General features: G+C 43.7%; 2 protein-coding genes across 2 annotated transcripts in view; both read right to left on the minus strand.

Annotated features, from left to right (window-relative positions):
* Positions 1–158, minus strand: part of BRF2 (BRF2, RNA polymerase III transcription initiation factor subunit) — a 6,130-nt gene extending 5,972 nt beyond the window's left edge. The window contains exon 1 of the mRNA XM_006023045.3: positions 96–158. Within this exon, the coding sequence (XP_006023107.1) occupies positions 96–158 (63 nt within the window). The remainder of the gene's footprint in view (positions 1–95) is intronic.
* A 2,268-nt stretch (positions 159–2,426) lies between these two features.
* RAB11FIP1 (RAB11 family interacting protein 1) overlaps positions 2,427–19,238 on the minus strand; it is a 22,130-nt gene continuing 5,318 nt past the window's right edge. The window contains exons 2-6 of the mRNA XM_025203397.1: positions 19,156–19,202; positions 13,057–13,517; positions 11,600–12,389; positions 7,116–7,206; positions 2,427–5,932 (exon numbers count right to left, since the gene is read on the minus strand). Of these exons, the coding sequence (XP_025059182.1) occupies positions 5,714–5,932; positions 7,116–7,206; positions 11,600–12,389; positions 13,057–13,517; positions 19,156–19,202 (1,608 nt within the window). The 3' untranslated portion in view covers positions 2,427–5,713. The remainder of the gene's footprint in view (positions 5,933–7,115; positions 7,207–11,599; positions 12,390–13,056; positions 13,518–19,155; positions 19,203–19,238) is intronic.

Genomic DNA, 19,238 nt, shown 5'->3' on the forward strand with positions numbered 1-19,238 from the left:
TGGGTGTGATAAGGAGCAGTCTGAAAGCTAGGAGGGAGGGTTGGGCTAGGCTTGGTTCTCTGATTGTCTAGTTATTTTTTTAATATAGTCTGTACTTGCTTATTGATCATCATTTCAAATTCAGGATGATAGTTGAAAACCCAGTGTGTGTAGTCCATAGGGGTTTTCTTTGCATCTTGTAGTAAGTCCTGATATTAGCAAAAACCTTGTACCAAACGGGAACTTCAGGCCCCAGTCTAACTCCATAAGATTGCCCCTGCAATGCTAATCAACATTTGTTTTCTCCACAAAGCAGCAGTCCTGAGGGGGAGTCTTTTGGAAATGAGAAGGACATACCAGGCCATAACTGATCCAGCCAGCAAGGCTTTCTCTTTTTGCAACACATGCTATATTATCTATTGGAAAGTGCCAGCAACTTTATCCTTTTCATTTTACTTCCATTATATGAATTGAAAGAACTACATCCAGGAAAGCAGCCACCTTCAATTTCCTTTCTTTAATCTATCTCCAAAGCCAACAGGAGGAAATAACCACCCGAGTTATTTCTTTACCGCTCTCTACAATAGCTCATTAGAGCCATACACCAGAGTGAAGCGCTTGACAATGCCAGTCAATTTCTATTGAGCGCTGGCTTTAAAGCTCCCTGGAGAGTCATTGCTGATAGCACTGAAGGGCAGGCAACTACTCAGACTGGATGCTGAAGGATGTTAATGATTACCTTGACCTCTCGTTTTAAACTAAACGTGAACGGAGCAGGGGCTGCCATAGCAGCATGCAGTTATTCCCAATGGAGCCAGATTTCAGTCCAGTGGTCCCAAGACTACGTGCACGTGCAGGGCATTTAAACTGCACTGACTTTTAAGTTGCTACAATGGCTGGATGCCTTTGTTGTAAAGGAAGCTTTTGGACGATAGAGATCTAACACATACCTGACAGCTATAGATGCTGGTTTCTCATTCTGCTGCACTGGTGGATCAAGTTTCTTTGCCTTACAGGCTGTGGTTCACCATGGAGTCACTGTGGCCAGACAACTCCCACTGCTTTAGGCCAAGTCCAAATAAATCGGGCAAGTCCCACAAAGCAGGTTGGTTTGTAGTTCATACTTGCTTAACATTTTAAAAAACTTGTCCAGGTACTGTTGTTCAGTCTGCAGAGACAGACAGCCCCATATACATGCAAGCAAGCCATCATTAAGTGTAACATGCTACATTTGGAGGAGGGAGAACTGTCCCATTGGCTTTCATGGCAAACACTGCGCAGCCAGCTGAAAGTGGGAGGAGGCCCCAGCGGTGCAGAATCAGACGACAAAGCTGGAATGGACACACAGGAGAGACGATATGAAATCAGCACTACAAAGTTCAATACTGAGAAGTGCTAAGTGCACTAACTGCTACATTTAGCAAGGATACATCAGTACAAAACAGACCACAACTACCTCAGGCAGCGATAAGCAAAAAAGCCCTTGTAGGGCGGTGTAATAGACAACTCCATTTTTAATCAATATAATACAAAAGTCCCAGCCTGGGGCAAGAAGCATGCAGAGCACATTCCACTCTACTCAACTCAGGCACCACTTCAGCTGGAGCACTCTGCTATTTTGACTACCACATGTAGAAAGTACAGGTGAACTCGCGAGTCCAGGAGAAACATGCCCACGGATGACCTGAGGAACAGTTGAAGGCAACTGAAACAGTCATCTATGCTGCCAGGTTGTTCCTACTGCTGTGACTCCCATCCCATGAGGGAAGGGCAAGCAGCAGATAGCCGTGTTTGCAACAAAATTATATGTTAAGAAATACTTTCTAACTGCAAGGATAGCAAAGGAGTGAAACAGGCTGTCCACTGAGCCTCTGCAGTCTTGTTTGTTGGACTGACATTTTGGAAATCAGGACCAAACATCCTTTTTTCAATTTTTATTTTTGAATATTACAAGGGCAGGGGGAGGGGGGCTGTAAATCTATAGGTCTCCTGCCTCGCTACAGGAGCTGGACTAGATTATCTCCTGATCAGGCACAGGTGGTATCCTACTACTATTAAATCCAGAGCCACAGATGGGGCTCCATGGAGCACAACTAGCTCCTTTCCCTAGGACATTTGTCCTTCAGTGCAGGCCAGTGTCTTACACCTGTTTACACCAGCCAATGCCATCTATTCCCAGCATTTGGCATCTCAGCTGCCAGACTGGTTTATTGCAATCTATTTTCAGAGTAAAACCAGGTTGAAAAATCTTCTCTTCTTGACAGCTTCAGGAACCGCACCAAATGGAACTTACCTTCCAGCAATGCAGATTCCAATCCCAAGGGCCCCTGCAGCCCTAAGGTACTTTTAAGTAATTTGTCCATGAAGCAGCAGTGCCCCCCCCCCCCCCCCCACACACTTATTTTCATTTATTAGGGTCCAGTGAAAAGCAGAAGAGTGCTCAGCCATGGAATTTAAAACGCTTTTATTTTAGTGTTCCATGAAAAATGTCAATTAAAGAAGACCTCTATAATAGGTACACACACTAACAGAGCAAAACATTAAAAACATAAAAAAAATACATTCAGATCCTTCAGTAATTGACCTTCAGCGAAGCTCATCTATCAAGGCTCTGTACACTCACTTTGCCTTGAATTGCACCCTGCTTAACACAGAAGTACCAATCCCCTTTTGCCTGGACACTTCAAAAAGATATTGCCACTGACAGATTTGAGGTACGTGAGAATTGTGCAACAGCTGCACAGCTAAGAGAGCACAAGTGTGGCTTTTAAAGGACAACCGTTCCCAGAGGACCCTGAAACCTCAATGAGATGTACTACAAGGGAAACCAAGCTTCAGTGTGTTATAGCACAGACTTAATTCCTCTCAAAATTCAGTGATCCCACCTTCAGCACAATATTCTCACCTCAAGTGGATTATCATAAACCAAGTACCAGACTGTGAAATAACTTCAGGGTTTAAAATCTCCCCAGACTGGGGGGGAGGAGGGGACGGGGGGCAGAATACAACTTCTGGACACCTATTAATGTCCTCTAATAATTATCTTTAAAGCGGCAGATGCAGCATTATACAAGGACTCCAGCTGCTCCAGGAGGAATAGTACCCATATACCAGATCTCTTAAACGAGACTAACAGTCACTTCTGTTAGTTTCACTTAAACCCATTCTGAACACCGACATCAAACATGTATTATTATACACAACACCCATTTCAAAGTTACAGGTGGTTCCTCGACTTGTCCAAGGCACTGAAAAAAATACCTGTTAGAAAGCTCCAGCTTCAAGTCCCAAGGATACATCTATTTTTAATGAGGTATGGGCAAAAATTCCCCTCTGCAGAGGGACCAAGGCACAAAGAGGCAATTTTAAAAAGAGTGTGCCATCTTCCTCATTATTTCAAGGCACAAAACCCAGCATTAGCCAGTTTTCAATGGAAGCTATCTAGTACTATCTAGACTTTAAAAGGCTGCTAACAAAGATCCTGTTTAAAAAACCTAATGCTCCAGATTCAATTAAAGGCATGTCCAAAACAGTAAAGCTTACCCCTTAACTTAGGCCATCTGCTCCAAAACAAGCTGCTATTTCATACCCAGTATCATAGACTGGAACATGACCTTCTTTAAAACTTCACTTCACATATTAAATGTTCTCACTGCTGTCCTTCAAGAGAAGGCGCAGGTACAACAGGCAGAGTTTACTCTGCACTACACCCTAGTAATCATGGGTCCATCAAAAACATTAAGCAAGAGCAAGCAAAAAGCATGTATACTTTCTGTATACTCTTCTAGTCAGTGTATAGGTCTGTGCAAATATATGCAACTATTCTTCACTATAAAAAGTAGACAGAGAATTTCATGGTGGTTTCCAGTGTTTCATACAAATATAAAAAGCAGACACCATTACAAAGCAACAGAAAATTAAGTTAGTCTTGCTCCTAATTAAAGTGCTCCAACGTGAGGAATGATAAAAACTGTTCCTCCTGATCATTAGGTAAAATTAGTCCTCAGATGCTTGAGAAGAGACTTAAATGGACCCTTTCACCTTCCAATAGCTTTGACACTGGCTCTCTGTCCCTTTCCATTACCCTTTCTGTTTAAGATTTACTATCCAAAGTACTTTGCATCGCCAATCCTCACCTCACTCTCCAAGCTGCCTAATTTCAGTTATGATCACATATTTATAACTAATTTTTTTAATAGCTTACCAGAAGTCCATTACCACAGAGAACAGGGTGGCAGCATTAAAATCAAATCTCACTGCCTCTCTTCCAAGCAAATGCTGATTTTTACTGACAGCTTACCAGTCTGCTCAGGAAGTTTTATTTAAATAAGCCCGACAAGCTGGCAGTGGGGAAAAAAAGGCACCAGCTAATAGGCAAGAGGGCACATTTACCTCTCTGTGCAAGCAGTAAAGTGGCAGCCAACAAAAAGGCAAAAGAATCAAAGAGTTAACCGATTGTCCTGCAAAACAGCAGTGCATGCTTTTCCTTTGGCTTGTTTGTTTTTTTTAAAAAATATACTATTACAACACCCCTTTTCTGAGATCCTGACACACAAAGGAATTAATTTTGGGGAAAACAATTAGAACATGCACCCTTTTGACTGCAGCTTAGTTAACCATATATAAACCAAATGAAAATTGTTTACTAATTGAAAATTGTTCCAAACTAAGTTCTCAAACTCCAAAATATTTAAAATATGTTAATTCAAGTAGCACAAAAATCCCCACAACCAGGCTTTAAAACAACAAAGATTAGCCAATTGAGCACTAAGAAGCACACAGGTACGAACCTGTATGTAAGGAGCAGATTGTGATGGTGCAGTTGGTCTGTTCTAGGTAAGAACAAGAAACATCAAGGAGGAATGTGACATGTATCAGAACTTTTCATACACATCTAAAATTCATGTCTTCTATAGAGATTTAGCAGTTAACCAGGCTATTATGTCATGGTTGCTTTGCTAAAGGAAATCAAAAGAGCCTGTATGCTTAGACACCGCTTAATGGAACTACATCCCCCCCTTATGAAAACAGATGCCGACAACCAGGTAGTAAAACTCCATCTTCAAGCAGATTTAAACAACATCCCATTTTACAGCAGGTTTTGTTTTTTGTTTTGTTTGGGGGGGGGGGGGGGGGGGGGGGGGGGTGGGGCGCAATGATATTTTTAGAAACAGTACCATATAGTGTACCCAGCTACTGCCTGGAAAGAACACCTTCAAACGTAGCTCTTCGAACAAAATAAGATCCTTGAAGCATTAGTGTACATGGTGGTTTATATTGCACTACAACTTAAGGCCTAAAATAAAAACCATTGTCCAACCAAAAGCTGCTGAGAAGCAGCTAGTTTACACACCACCCCTTAAAAACCGCAATAGGCTGGAACCAGTGTCAGGAAAAGAAAAGAAAAAAAAAAAGTTCCCCTAAAAATCCTTCACATGAAGGTTTACACATCTGGTCTTGGACTAGTTTTCTTAAAAATGCCATGCAGGCAGTGGTCTAATATTGACAGCATGTCAAAAAGCACAGGTTGCCTGATTATTTCAGTTTTGGATCACACATTGAAGACCTGTTTGTAATTACGAACCAGTTCCCAGGTAAATAATATCTGCTTTTGGCAGAGACACAGGAAAGAAAGTAATTTTGTAGGTAGCCCATAGAGTTGCAGCTACCTCATGTTATTTACATATGGAGTTTAGTGAACACAAGCCTTTATTCAGGCTCGCTGACTGAGACCTCACATTCTCCCAGCCTTTTTGTTTATTTGAGACGAAACCCGAAGAATGTTGGGGGTTTCTTCCATGACCCTGACAAGCAGGTTGTCAATGTAGTCCTCCAATTCCCGGACCTGGAGATCTCTCTTGGTAATCACATTCTTCTGTTTCAAGACCAGCTGGATCAGCTCGTCGTGCGTCAGTTGAGCATAGGCATAAGCAGGGTCTGAAGGATCATATTTCTTCAGGAGAGAAGGACAGGTCAATACAGAAATGAGCATTGTAAAGCTAACATGACAAGACTACTGAACTATCTCGTTCTTCAACATTCCAGGCAGGGTGGTTTCCAACACGGTGTACCGGCTGTCACAAGTTATTACAGTATACTGTAATCCATGGATCCTACACATCTACCATGGAACATGATACCTCTCATTCCACGCCCTCGTGGAAACTACAAAGTGGCTGTGTCTACATGAGCGATGGACTCGCAGTAAGGAGAGCAGTACTGTCCCCACATGATTTTTTTCCGACACCACTGCACAGTAACTACTAGCTACACAGTGAGCTACTGTTTAGTAGCTGGTTACTACTGTGCAGTAGTGTCGTGTCACAGTTAGTGCCCGACAACGCTACTGCGTGGTAGCAATAAGTTACTGCACGGTAGCGTTTCGTGTAGATGTGCCCAGTGAAATTAAACCGTTAGACTCCAAAGTGACCTCACACAGAGAAGTGACAGAAGCGATCACCAGCAGGCAAACACTTTTCACAGAAGCGCTGCTCCTCCTGCCCTCCCGACCCTAAAAGGATACTGCCCATACACCAAATTCCTAACCTCGCTGCATACTCAACATCGTGAGCTAAAACAGACTATAGCTTTTTGGCTCATTACAATCTACCCACTACCTCCACTAACCTCTTTGCATTCCACAACTAATAATCTCATTATGTAGAAAAACAGAAGGAAAAGGTTCATTGGTTAAACGAACTCCTCTTCGTGCAGACCTATCGCCCCAAGCCCCTTGCTTCCTCATACTGTCACAGCAAGGACTGTGTGCCAGGCTCATGTGTCACTTCTGCACCAGGTCACCAACCGACGACCTCTTGGCATGCAGCCACTCTAGCCATCCATCCCACAGAAAGCCACAGAGCTCCTCTCGGTACAGCCCTGTGCCCAGCTCCCTCTTAGGAGCTGGGACCTCCATCTGGCTTCAATTTATTAGCCCTAAATAAGAACCAAAGTTACTCGATTTGTTGCCATGATCACAGGAACTGGAAAAAAGATGTTATTTCACCTGCAGTAAGGTCCAAGGAGAAGAGGCTTTGAACCTGTATTTCACAGGGCCAAAAGCCATTACTGTGGAGTTGTCAATTCCAAACTGTCTTAGAGTTACAAAGTTAAGCCCCCAGCTCATTTTTTCATACCTTTGGGTTGATCTCGGTGCGTTTTTCAGTCACACTACTGGTGATGCTGAAGCTTTTAGGTGTGGTGTTCATTGGCTTGACAGGATGAGGTCTGAAACAAAAAGTCACACAACTTATTTATGCAGTTCACCACGCTGACCTTGTGCAGATTCTAGCCCGAGGAAAGGATCCAACAGGTTCCAAAATTTAGCAAGGTGGAATATGAAAGTTTCTCAGTGTGCATCTTGTCTCTTGAGATCAGATGGGAGTCCCTTTCAATAAAAGCTGCTCTATCATAAGCTACTGTTTTCTACTTGTTATACATTGTTTATTTGGTGCCTTTTGTCTTAAATGCAACAAACATTAAGGGAAACAATGGCTTCAGAAGATTACTAACACACAACACAAAACCTGTGTTACAAGATGCTCAAATTATAGAAACACTTACTTTCATCTTTTTACACTATGAAAAGATGCCATTCTTTCATTTCTCATCCCAAGATCTTCAGAGAAATCTAAATATCCAATACTTATTTTGGCCAAGTGATGCCTTCTGCTATACATTTGGGAAACTGACTTATTCTACTGTAAGGCACAAGTAGAAGAGATCAAGCTGTAATATTAGGATCACTAGATTCAGTATGTAGGGGCAGCTTTGAAAGTGAATGCATATTACCCATTTATCTTTCACTAAGTTTTGGAACAGTAATGCTCATGCAGTGTTACCTATAAAAATGTAAAGTTTGCATTAGAGGTTACACAATGAACAGAGAAGCAAAACATCAGACTACACCAGGACATCTGTTAGCAGGAGTCTGAACAGCTCCTGCTATGTTAGACACCAAAGAGGCAGACTTGTAGACTACATGAAGCTGCAGTGCATTTTAAGGCTTAGGAATCCTTGCTCTACCTGCGAAGTGAGCAGCTCACTTCCCAGGCTGCCTTGAACCGCTTTCTCATTCCCAAGGAACTCACTACAACTGACCCATAGCCACAGCCACCTGCTGACTGCAGTACATTATTAGGTATGCAAAATGAACTTTCATTAAAGCATAACACTCACATAACAAATGATCACAGATTTCCCTGAGCTGCCATGAAACAACAGCACTTACAGAGGTTAGGGCTAAAAAGTCGGGGTCCATCCTCATGTATGAGCATAGATTTGTTTGGAGCCACCTCAGTTTCTTCAGTAGGAGTTGTAGTGGTGACAGCCTTATACTAGGACATAGGAGTCTGACAGTACCCATTGGTTACAGGTTAGACTCTAACCTTCCATATCATTCTAAAAAAAAAAATAAAAAGTGCCTGAAGCTAGAAAACCCAGGTCTCTGCTCCAAAGAGTAAGCCTTTTACACAAGGGGACTGTCACAGCATTATGTGTGCATCTCCATAATCGCTCACCTGTGCTTAGTAAACACAGCTCCACCGCTCCGCTGTGTTTGATTGGGATGTGTTTCAGAGGGTGAAACCCATGCCTGAAGCAGCTTCTTCTTGCCAGCACTTTCTGCTTTATCATCGAAGCCCTCTGCTGTTGGCTTCCTTGGAGTTTCTGCTTTATTACTGTTGCAAGTGCCAGATTGGAGAGATTGAGAATTAGACAAAGGCTGGGAAGAACTGGATAAAGAGCGAGGAGAAACGGGGGCCTTCAAAACATTACCACCTGCTCCTTCCTCAGTGTTAATACTACCACCTTCCTCAAAGTCACAGCCACACTTTTTGGAATAAGAAACCTCTGCATCTAAACCTGCCTTGCTATTTGCACAAAAGATGTCGACTGAAGTTAGTCTGGATGATTCCACAGATTCACCAGTATCCTCAGGGTTCTCTTCTGTCTTGTGAAGCACTCTAGGTATTTTCTCAGCAAAAGAGTTTGTACTTGAACTCTGCTTTATTTCCTCTGTGAATTGCAATGGATCACTTTCAGTCTTTGGTAGACTGCTGCCAGGTGCAGACACGTCACTGCCCTTTTGGTTGTCATCCAGCTGCTCATCGTCCGAGCCCACTTCTGGAATAACTGGAAGACCAAGAGGTTTCGCACTGCCATCTCCAAGAACAGGAACAGCAGACTTAAGGTCCAACAGTGACATATCGTGCTGGTCAGGGCTGCATTTTAGGCATTCATCATTGCTAGCCACTCCTTCAAGAGAAAACACAGCTGAAGTTGCAGCAGTTTTTAATGAACTCTCACTTAGCAGGTTCTCAGAGGGCCTCTCCCTACACAATACATCTCCAGATGCCATCTTTGTCCTCTCAGAAGACAGCATCTCTTTCTCTTTTGCTATGCTAGGCTGAGAATCAGAGGCACACTTAGGTTCTCTCGCAGCATTCCTCGGCGCTGGCTTTGGCGTGACAAAGACAGGACTGAGCTCGGAGACATCCCTTGCCTTGCCAGCTTCCATCGAGAGCAATGTGCGAACCCTTGGGGTTGGTTTAGGTGGCAATGCTTGATCTGACAAGTCTCCTTCAGCAACAGGGGATGCCACAGATTTGAATATGGGCTTCTGTTCTCCCATGCCGAGGAACCAGATCCTTTTCTCTTCACTAACTGTCTCTAGCTCCTCATTTATTTTACTCGTAGCAGAGGATGCCTGTGCTACAGCATTCCCAGATGAAAGGTTAGAGTTTGATTTGGGGAGAGAAGTAAATTCTTTGCTCTCTCCCATACAGGTTTCAGCACTTGCATTGCCAGTTTCCATGTCACCACAAACAGACCTTTTACTGTTTTGATGAGAATTCACCTGCTCATCACAGGGTTCAGGTGAAAGGACACGCACAGTATTACGCGCAGAGGCAAATCCTGCCCTCTCGGCTGTTACTATTTCACCTGTAGCAGTCACTTCTTCACATTGATCAGGGCGCACACTATCTGAATCCTCATCACTGTTCCCTGCACAAGTATCTTCCAGATCTAAGCTGAAGGTCAAAGATTTTTTCTTTCCTTTGTTATTTTTTTTTAAGGCTGATACTATTTGCACCCCTTTACCACCAGCTTGTTTCCTTGGAGTTGCCTCCACTCTTTCATACTGAGATACAGAACTGTCTGACGGCAACCCTAAAGATTTTGGCACGGTATTTGCATTACCAGCTACAGACTCGTTCTGTGGCTTGTCTGAAGAAACAGAAGAGCACTCTGAGCTAGCAAGATGCTCCACTGTAGAACAGCGCATGCTAGAGGCTGCACAAGGGGGGAAGGGAGAAGCAGGAGAAGTAGCTGCTTCCAATTCCTGTCCTGCTTCAGAGGTAAAAGGGTTATTGTCGTTAGCATGATAAACAGAGGGGAGAGAGGAAGAACCATGCACCAAAACAGCAGGAGCAGGATGAGAGAAATACAAGGGAGGACTGCAAGACCTTCCAAAGTCGTCTTTTTGGGAGTCCTGTCCCCCTTTGAAAGTGAAAGCGTTATTGTCATTTTTAGTAAGAGGTGCAGAGAGAACCGACTTGGGAACAGAAGCTGAAAAAGGATGAGAAGAATTAGCAGAACTTGGGGAGTCCTGTGCTTTGGACTCCTGGCCCCAGTTAGGAGTGAAAGGGTTTTTGCCACTAGACTGCAGAGCAGAAAGGGATACAAGAGGGCTACTAATGCTTTCAGAGGTTTGTGCACTGAAATTCTGTCCCATTTTGGAAGCGAAAGGATTATTGGTACTACTGGCATGATGTGCAGCAGTGAAAGCAGGAAGGCAATCGGGTGCAGAAGTAGCAAGCGTGGCTTCGGTTTCATCCTCTGAAGACACGCCCAGTCTGCAAAAAGGGACAAAAAACTTGCATGTCAGTTGCAGATGCAAAGTGTGAGTGGTGAACACAAGACTTACAGGAAGATTTCACAAAATGGGCAGTCTACTAATGATGTTTATAACTGCAAGATGTTTAATGCAGTAGGCTTGAAGTCACTTCCTCCATGTTTAAATGCTTGTACCCACTCCTGTATTATTGCAACAGCAAAGAATTCCCTGCTGCAGTTTGTCACATGCAAAATAAGAACGCTATGGCAATGCCCATATTTCAATTGTGCCAAAAGCAGATGTGTTCCAAGATTAGCCTTTTTGGAGGACAAAGCAGGGGCAACGGGAAAGAGCAAAAAGATGGATTAAAAGTGGCATTCCAGACCCTACCCCGGCACATTTCCATATCGAACAGATGGTAAGCAACTGGCTTTCCAGGTTAAAGAAACATGGAATTATCTCCGCACACTATGCAAGCAGCTTAGTGCGCTAAATGCACCGAAAAAGCAGAATTGCTTTCTTTACTGCAGCCTCACTAATAGAGACTATCAAGGTCACTCCTTGTGTTCATAACGAGAATGCAAGTCAAATATTTACTATGTGGCTGGTTAAATTTGCCCCTGGTGACAAAACAAGTCCACCACAAGAGATGCTGTAGAGGGCTGCTATACCACACACACACAACAGCTACCAGAATGCCTCGTGGCAGGAAGTGGTCCAGTCACAACGTGTGACTGGTGTGTTCATTTATATCAACATTAGAAACAGCAAAAAGAGACTGACCTGGGCTTAACCACTTTGGTTTGGTTTGTCCTCGCAGAGGCTACAGGCTTTTCGGGTTTCTGTTCTTCGCCAAAAGGGTTGAGCGACTGCTTGTTTCTGGGAACGTATGCTGTGCTGCTGCTTTCTGAAGGGCTCTCTCTGGGCAGGGCTGTCAGGACTTCTATAGGCTTGGCCTTGCTCTCGTTCTTCTGGTTTTCAGGACCTTTGACATCTTTCTCCTTCACAGTTACGTCTGTAAGTTTTTCTACATCAGTGTTTTTCCCCAATTCCTTTTTTCCTGTAACCAGAGACAACAAGGCAGGTTTCTTGGTCTCTTTTGTGCTGTCAGCACTTGAAGGAACACTGCTTTCTATAGAGTCTCCACCACTAAGCAATTTGTAGGATGGTAATGTCAAAGATTTAAAGGTTTCCAAAGATGAAGACCCAGATAAAGCTCTGTTAGTTTTTTCCAATTCCTCAGGCCCCTTAACAGATTTGGAAGACAAGTTCTCTTCAGACGCATACAGATGTTTCTTCCTGAAGGTCTGAGGGGAAGGGGATGAGGATGGAGTGCTGTCTTTTGGCATGGCTTCACATTCCTCCATGTAAACGTGACTGCCATTGATACACACATTTGAGCGGGAGACGGGATCGTTTTTGGACTTAAGGCCACCAAATAAAGACAGTCCTTCTTTCTTGGTGCTGCTGGAAGCTGCTTGGTTTAGCTGCTTATCCACACTTGCCGTTTTCTTATAAGCCGTGATGGCAGGAGGATGAAGTGTTGTATCTTCAGCTTTGCCATCAAAGTTCTCTGCAATATATTAGACATTCAGGTTATTAAAAAAAGCTTCCTATAATGCTCAGTATTACAGCTACAGTGCTCAAAACCCCCTACCAACGGGCTACTCGCAACAGAAAGAGCAAGTTCTATTAGATAGTCCTGTTCTCTAATCATCCAGATCCAGAACTTTTGGCTCAGCAGGCATTTGAGAGCCACAAGAAGAGAAGATGAGAAGGTAAAATAAGTGTCACTCTTTCAATCATCCAGATCCAGAACTTTTGGCTCAGCAGGCATTTGAGAGCCACAAGAAGAGAAGATGAGAAGGTAAAATAAGTGTCGCTCTTTCCAACCCAGCTCCAGCCGGATTCTTTATGGATGATCGTGTTCTTTCCAGGGGCTCTCAGTGGACGTGCAATCATTCACAACACAGGAACCAAATTATTCATTTAAAAAAATGAATGAATGAAAAAGTCTTATCCAAAGGAAACCTGCATCTGCTCAACCATGTAAAATATCATGCAGCAAGCAAAGCTTTACTGCTTTCTTCAGTCAAAGCTCTCAGACAACTGAAGACAGTTTCTCTTTCCTAAAGCCAGAAAAGCTCACCTAGTATTCTGAAAAGACTCCTCCACAAATTTAACCAATCCTGTAAATAAAGACTTGACAAGCAGTTACTCCTGGAGGAGGCAATACTTACTTTCTGAGACTGGGGTAAGTGTTTTCTCGTCCTCCTCATCGTCGTCGTTGTCATACCAACTAGACTTAAAGTCACCTGGTCTAAGCTTCACTTTCTCTGTGACTGGCTGGACTGCAGGTAGAGCAGACATGGACTGGGAGAGGGAGCTCTTCTGTAAGCCAGGCTTGGAAAACAGGGTTTTGATCTTAAATTTCTTCTTCTCTTTCTCAGCTGACTCATCCTCACTGTCAGCTATTGAGTGTGTTATGCTAGGAACAATGGCAGATACTGTGTCTGACAGTCCGCTGCTCCGCTTTCCCTTCAACTTGTCTTTCAATTTGCCAAATGTAGACCGAGACTTATCCTTCATAGACAAATCAAACATGCTGGCTGTCAAATTGCTCCTCATGAACTGGATATCCACCTCAATCTCGCCTCTCTCTTTTTCCTTCTTCCCTGGTTTGGAATGAAGTTTATACCACCTGCAAAAACAATCAACACGTTTTAAATCTAGGTTCAGAAACCTATTCTTGTTCCACAAAACTATTTTAGGATGTGAGTTTGCAGCATGAGGAAAGCCACAAGATGTAGGCAGTTGTATTTAGGCAAACCAAAGCAAATGCAGCAGCAAGAAGAAGGAGACCAGGCTCTACCCTGGAAGTTAATGAACAATTAAGACAAGGATCCAATCATTTGTTGGGGCATAAGGGAAGCCATGCCCTTGACATGGCCATAAGTCACTTGTTCAATGAGAAAGTGAAAGATAGTATTGTTATGCTATGTTCTGTACAACATGTTCAAATCTAGGTACAAGCATATCCCTTCAAATTAACCTGTTATTACAGGTACTAAACTTAATGCACTGTAATTACGGTGCATTAATGAACGTGTAGACGTGCCCACTGAACCCAAATGGGATGCGATACAGGCCTACTACTGCTACCCTGAAGAAATCACAAAGGATTATGGTTAATAAAATATTTCCCAAGTCAGTCAAAACAGTCTGAATTCATTCCAAATTCTGCACTCATGCAAACAGTGAACCAACCGAGTCAGGAGGGATCATTCCCCTGCAGCATTTACACACAAAAACTTTAGGGGAAAGGGAAATCGTCGTCGGCACTTCCACTCAGCGGTGGGACTGCACAGCTTTTCTGCATTTTACTACCAATTAGAGCAAATATGCTCTGCAAAATTCTCTCTTGGAATAACTAAGCTACCATCTGGGCTGCATGACCTCTGCCTGGCTTCACAGATGCTCCTCTTGGCTGCCCAGGACACCAGCTTCACTAGGAGGGACCCTAGCAATCCAAGCACCTGAGCTGCAGCAGGCTAGTCAACTACCTGGTGCTCACTCCAAGGTGTCCTAGCAGAGGACATTTCACTCCCCTTGGTACAAGCGTAGATATTTATTGACTCTATTCACTGAGGCAGGAGATCTAGACCTGCTGACTCCACAGCACTGATAGAAAAGGTTGATTTTAAGAGCCCTGGGCTTTTCTACTTATATCAGCTAGTGAATTATCTTAACTACACCACAGGCAGAGATTGCCAGCTTCAAACATACAAACACACCTCTGCCTGGTTTTGTCCTCCTAGTGTGGGCACATACTGGCAAAGAGCAGTAATAATGAGTCCAGGTGGCTTGTTCAACAGCCAGTTCAAAGAGCTGACAAGATAGCAGGTTTCCCCTCTGCAATATGTGCAAGAAGGCCCCTATAAAGAAACGCACTGAAGAGAAATAGAACATTAAAACACCAAGTTATTTAAAATCCTGATGCCTAGAAATTCAGAACTGCTTAGGAAGAGATGTAGAGTTGGAGGAGGCTACAAAACCCAGTGACAATATTTATGTATGATAACAGTGTCAGGCAGGGAAGCCCGGGTTATCGGAAGGAGCTTGAGTGCACATACCAGTCTGCATGCCAACCTGAAGAAGGCTGTTTGTGCCCAAAAGCTTGCAATGAAAGACATTTTTTTTGCAAAAATCTTGTTGGTCTAATAAAAGCTATCACCTCTATTACAAGCCCCAATTGCTTTTTCCTCTAGACCAATACAGCTACAACCTGGATACCATACCAGTCTACAGGCATTTTAACAACCAAATCCTAAAAAAACGACTCTAGTGGAAATAGAACCCCATCCTACAGGAATATGACATCCAGAAAGCAGAACAAGTCTTCAATACTATTCCCCCAAGACTGCATTTTTATGAACTGCAATTGCATTCAGATCACAGACAGCTCTTAATCAGGGATACTAGGAACCAGGAAAGGGACAAGCTTGGCCTGGGCACCTGTCACAGTCCATTTAATAAAAGGGTCTTGTACAAATATTTTCCTCCGTCTATGAAAAACAACTAAGCATTCAAGGAATGTAACTGGTATTGACTTAGCTACTGCCATAGTTTCTCAGAAGAATTATTCTGCTTCAATCTAATTACTTTCAGCATTCAAGTGCAATATTTCAAACTAACCTGTACTTACCTCCCCCACAGGAATTACTCAACTGACTATGCACATGTCAGCACTCAGTAACAAAATTACATATGCTCTGGATTCAATTACAAGGAAGCAAACTAATGAAAATAATGGTTATTTTAATAAATATAGCCATTTCTTCCAAATAAGAAAGCCAGCAACCTGATGACAAGGAAGCTTTCAGCTTGACAAAGAAGAATTAGTACACTGCTTACCTCCAATGCAAGTGATATTCCCTATAAAGGTTATTTAACACAATGTTTGCAGGCGCATTATAGGCGATTTAGGCAGTTCAATGGCAGTCACATTACTTGACTAGGCAGTTAAAGAGAAGGGTGGCTCCTGTTTCACTGAATAATGCAGGACATGCAGAACCAGTACTTTAAGGTGACTGAAGAAATGAATTTTCTGCCTTCATCTGCGGGTGGAAAGAGGAAGAGTATGTCCGCTTTCCCCTCAGGTTCAAAGAGACACAAGCAGAACTGGAATTGAGGCAACATTCCTCAGACTACACTCCTCTCTTCCCCTGATCTTCTTGAAGTACTTCATCACATGCAACCTGCAATTTGAAACTCTCAACAGCTGATCAAGTTACCAATACAGCAGTTATCAAGTATACTATTGCATTGTGCATCCATGTAAATAAGCCAAATCGATATTTAAAATCTCTAACAGCCTTCTAAGGCTTTTGAAAACCTTGGTTTGTCTTAAAACTTGTTCACACCACTTACAGTTTGGGGTGTGAAACTACGGCCTCCCAATATACACCTCACCCTGACTGAACAAAGACAGCCTTCTGGCCAGAACCAAGAGCCACCTCTCCCAGGAAGGAGGCCAAGCAGTTCTATAGTGGTCCTAGAGCTTCTTGATTTCTCTCCTTGACAAACCACACAGTCTGACAAGCAAGCACAGATGGCTTGTTCACAGACAGCAACTTAAATGTTACCAGGCTTTGCCCCCTTCCGATGCATAGACCAGGTTTGCTCAAGGAGCCCGCATGCCACTTCTGCTTGAGTCAGCAACTAGGTTTTAAAATCCAAGTTATCAAAATTATTGGGAGAGAGAGGAAGGGGGTAAGGAGGGAATAAAACATTTCACACAATTCTGGATAAAAATCTAAAGCAATAGTGATATTCCTACTTAAAAACACACTTGCTTGAATTATGCTTATGATAATGGACTGCTTTAACTTTATACAATCAGGCATCAATTCACAAGTTATGAACAAGCTCTCATGTTCATAAGACCCCTTCAAGCGCATTCCAGGGCTTTCTACTTAGAAAGAACTCTGCCATGTAATTTTCTGTATTTCTCTTCCATTTTAAGACTACTTCTCAGAGTGCTTCAATACGAGACCTTATTAATATTTCACTTATACCTGTTCACTGGCTATAAGATCAATTCTTTGTGCCCATCTATCTCCATAGCAACTCATTCTGATGACAGCAGGGACAGGCTTCGGTTTTGCTGTTCCCTGTGCAACCTGTTCCACTTTTCGAGATTTATACAGAGATTTAAACAGCAGGGGTATCAAACGTATGGCCTGTGGATCTAGCTTCCAAGGAGTCCCATGGTCAGGATCTAGCCTGGGGCATCAGGTGAGTTTGACATTCCTGATATATGGGTATTCAATACAGCTGGACAGTTATTGCAATTAAAAACACTCTTTTTTAAAGAACTTCTTGCTTCAACTTGCCCACTCCACACCTGTCACACTCCTGCTCTAAATTCCTGCATGTTTTACTACCAATTAGACCATTTAATCCATGGAAACTCAAATCAGGATGAACTGCTACCTTCCAGGCCATGATTACACTTGAATACGCATGCGTAGCTTAATATACAGCTGTCATCTTCAAAACATTTTGCAATCATTAAGCTAGCTGATCCTCCCTTCTTGTAAATTACAGACTGCAGTTTCCTCACTTCCCCTTCTGGAGGGATTTTTCTCAAGTGGTGCAATGTAACAAAGAGGATCCGGGAAATGGAGCCTCTGCCCCAAAAGAACAGCCATGTAATGCTGTCAGCTTATAGGGAAAGCAGCTGTGCAAGAATACCAACACATGGGATTATATTTTACATTTAGGGGTAGCTCTTGGCTTAATCAAATACGCACAGTCTTTTTTTTACTGGCCACATATTCACACACCCAGTTTGACAGGCAGGACCAACAGTTAGGAGATAAACTCCTATTTGTAGAGTGAGCAAGTCTCATGAGAGCCAATGGCTGCTGAGCAGAGGGATCCCAGAAACTATTTTTCTGGGATTTTTCTTCTTCAGCACTCCTATCTTTACTTTCTCCCAGCTCCCCAATGCTCCAAGCCACTCTACTTCCAAATCTAAGCTTTCATTTAAATATTTCTAGTCTTTGAGAAGAAAAGACCAGAAACATTAATCAACTACATGAACTCACAGCAATGTCTTCCCAAAACCCAATGTGCAGTAGATTAAGATAGCAAAGCTGGTCCTATTCATTCAGCTCACTTCATTTCTGAAGACGAGATGGCACTTAACATAAAAAACAGCAGCATGAATATTACACACTAAGATATCCTAGACAATGTACTCTAAAGTGCAGAGCCTCAGGACCAGGGGTGAAGTGGCAAGAAGAAACATTATGGGCTTATTCTCTGTCATTCTGTCTGTAGTTTGAATGAGGGTTGGGAGGGCTGGAAGGGACCTCCAGAGGTCACATCTAGTCCAACCCCCTACTCAAAGCAGGACCAGCCCCAACTACATCATCCCAGTCAAGGCTTTGCCTAGCCAGGTCTTAAAAACCTCAAAGCATGGAAACTTCACAACCTCTCTGGGTAACCTGTTCCAGTGTTTTACTATCCTCCAGGTGAGAAAATTCCTCCTAACATCCGAAATAAACTTCCCTCGCTGCAACTTGAGACTGTTGCTCCTTGTTCTGTTGTCTGCCACCACCGAGAACAGCCCAGCTCCAACCCATCTCAGTCAGTACCTGTACTCCAGGAACAGCAGCCCTGAAACTAACTCAGGACAATTTCAAGGCCTCTAGCCCAAGTCCTTTGAGAGCTGTTTCCCCTCCATTGCTTCAGTCACAAATTACGCACTTAAATAGAGTCACTGTCGACAGTGGAGCTGAAAGACTTTAGGCAAAGCAGCTTGCATCATGAACCAACATGCAGAGAAGCAATGTTATTACATTAGCAACCCGTAAAACGCTTTGTCAAGCGTCAGGGGTATAGGTTGGAGTACGCTGTCAAGCGTCACGGAGCTGTGGGCACTTCTCTGACAAGTGGCCTTCTCTGTGCTCCTCCAGACCCTCTCAATAAAGCCATCCCCGCGCCCTCCCTACCCTGCCCTCCAGTCTGCGGTACGTGAAGGGCTGCACGGCAAGGCTGAACCCCACACTGCCATGGAGCATGAGCAAGAAGTGAAGTGTCACAGGCAACGAGGGTGGAAGGGACCTCAGGAGGTCACAACTAGCCCACCCCCCTGCCCCTCTCCACACCAAGCAAGCCCAGTCCCCTCAGCCTCCCCTCCATCGTGCGCCCCAGCACCCCCCGCCCCACGCACCTCTGGCCTCGTGGCCTCCAGGGGGGCTAGAGACAGAGCCAGGAGGAGGAGGAGGAGGAAGAGGAGGAAGGACAGGGAAGCAGAAGCAGCTCGTTACCCATCGGCACGGCAAGGAGAGAGCCCGAAAGAGCGGTGGGCTGCGGCCTGGCAGAGAGAAGAGAGAGACAAGGGGAGGAGGCA

The sequence above is a fragment of the Alligator sinensis genome, unplaced genomic scaffold, assembly GCF_000455745.1.
Source record: "Alligator sinensis unplaced genomic scaffold, ASM45574v1 scaffold98_1, whole genome shotgun sequence".
Lineage (NCBI taxonomy): Eukaryota > Metazoa > Chordata > Crocodylia > Alligatoridae > Alligator > Alligator sinensis.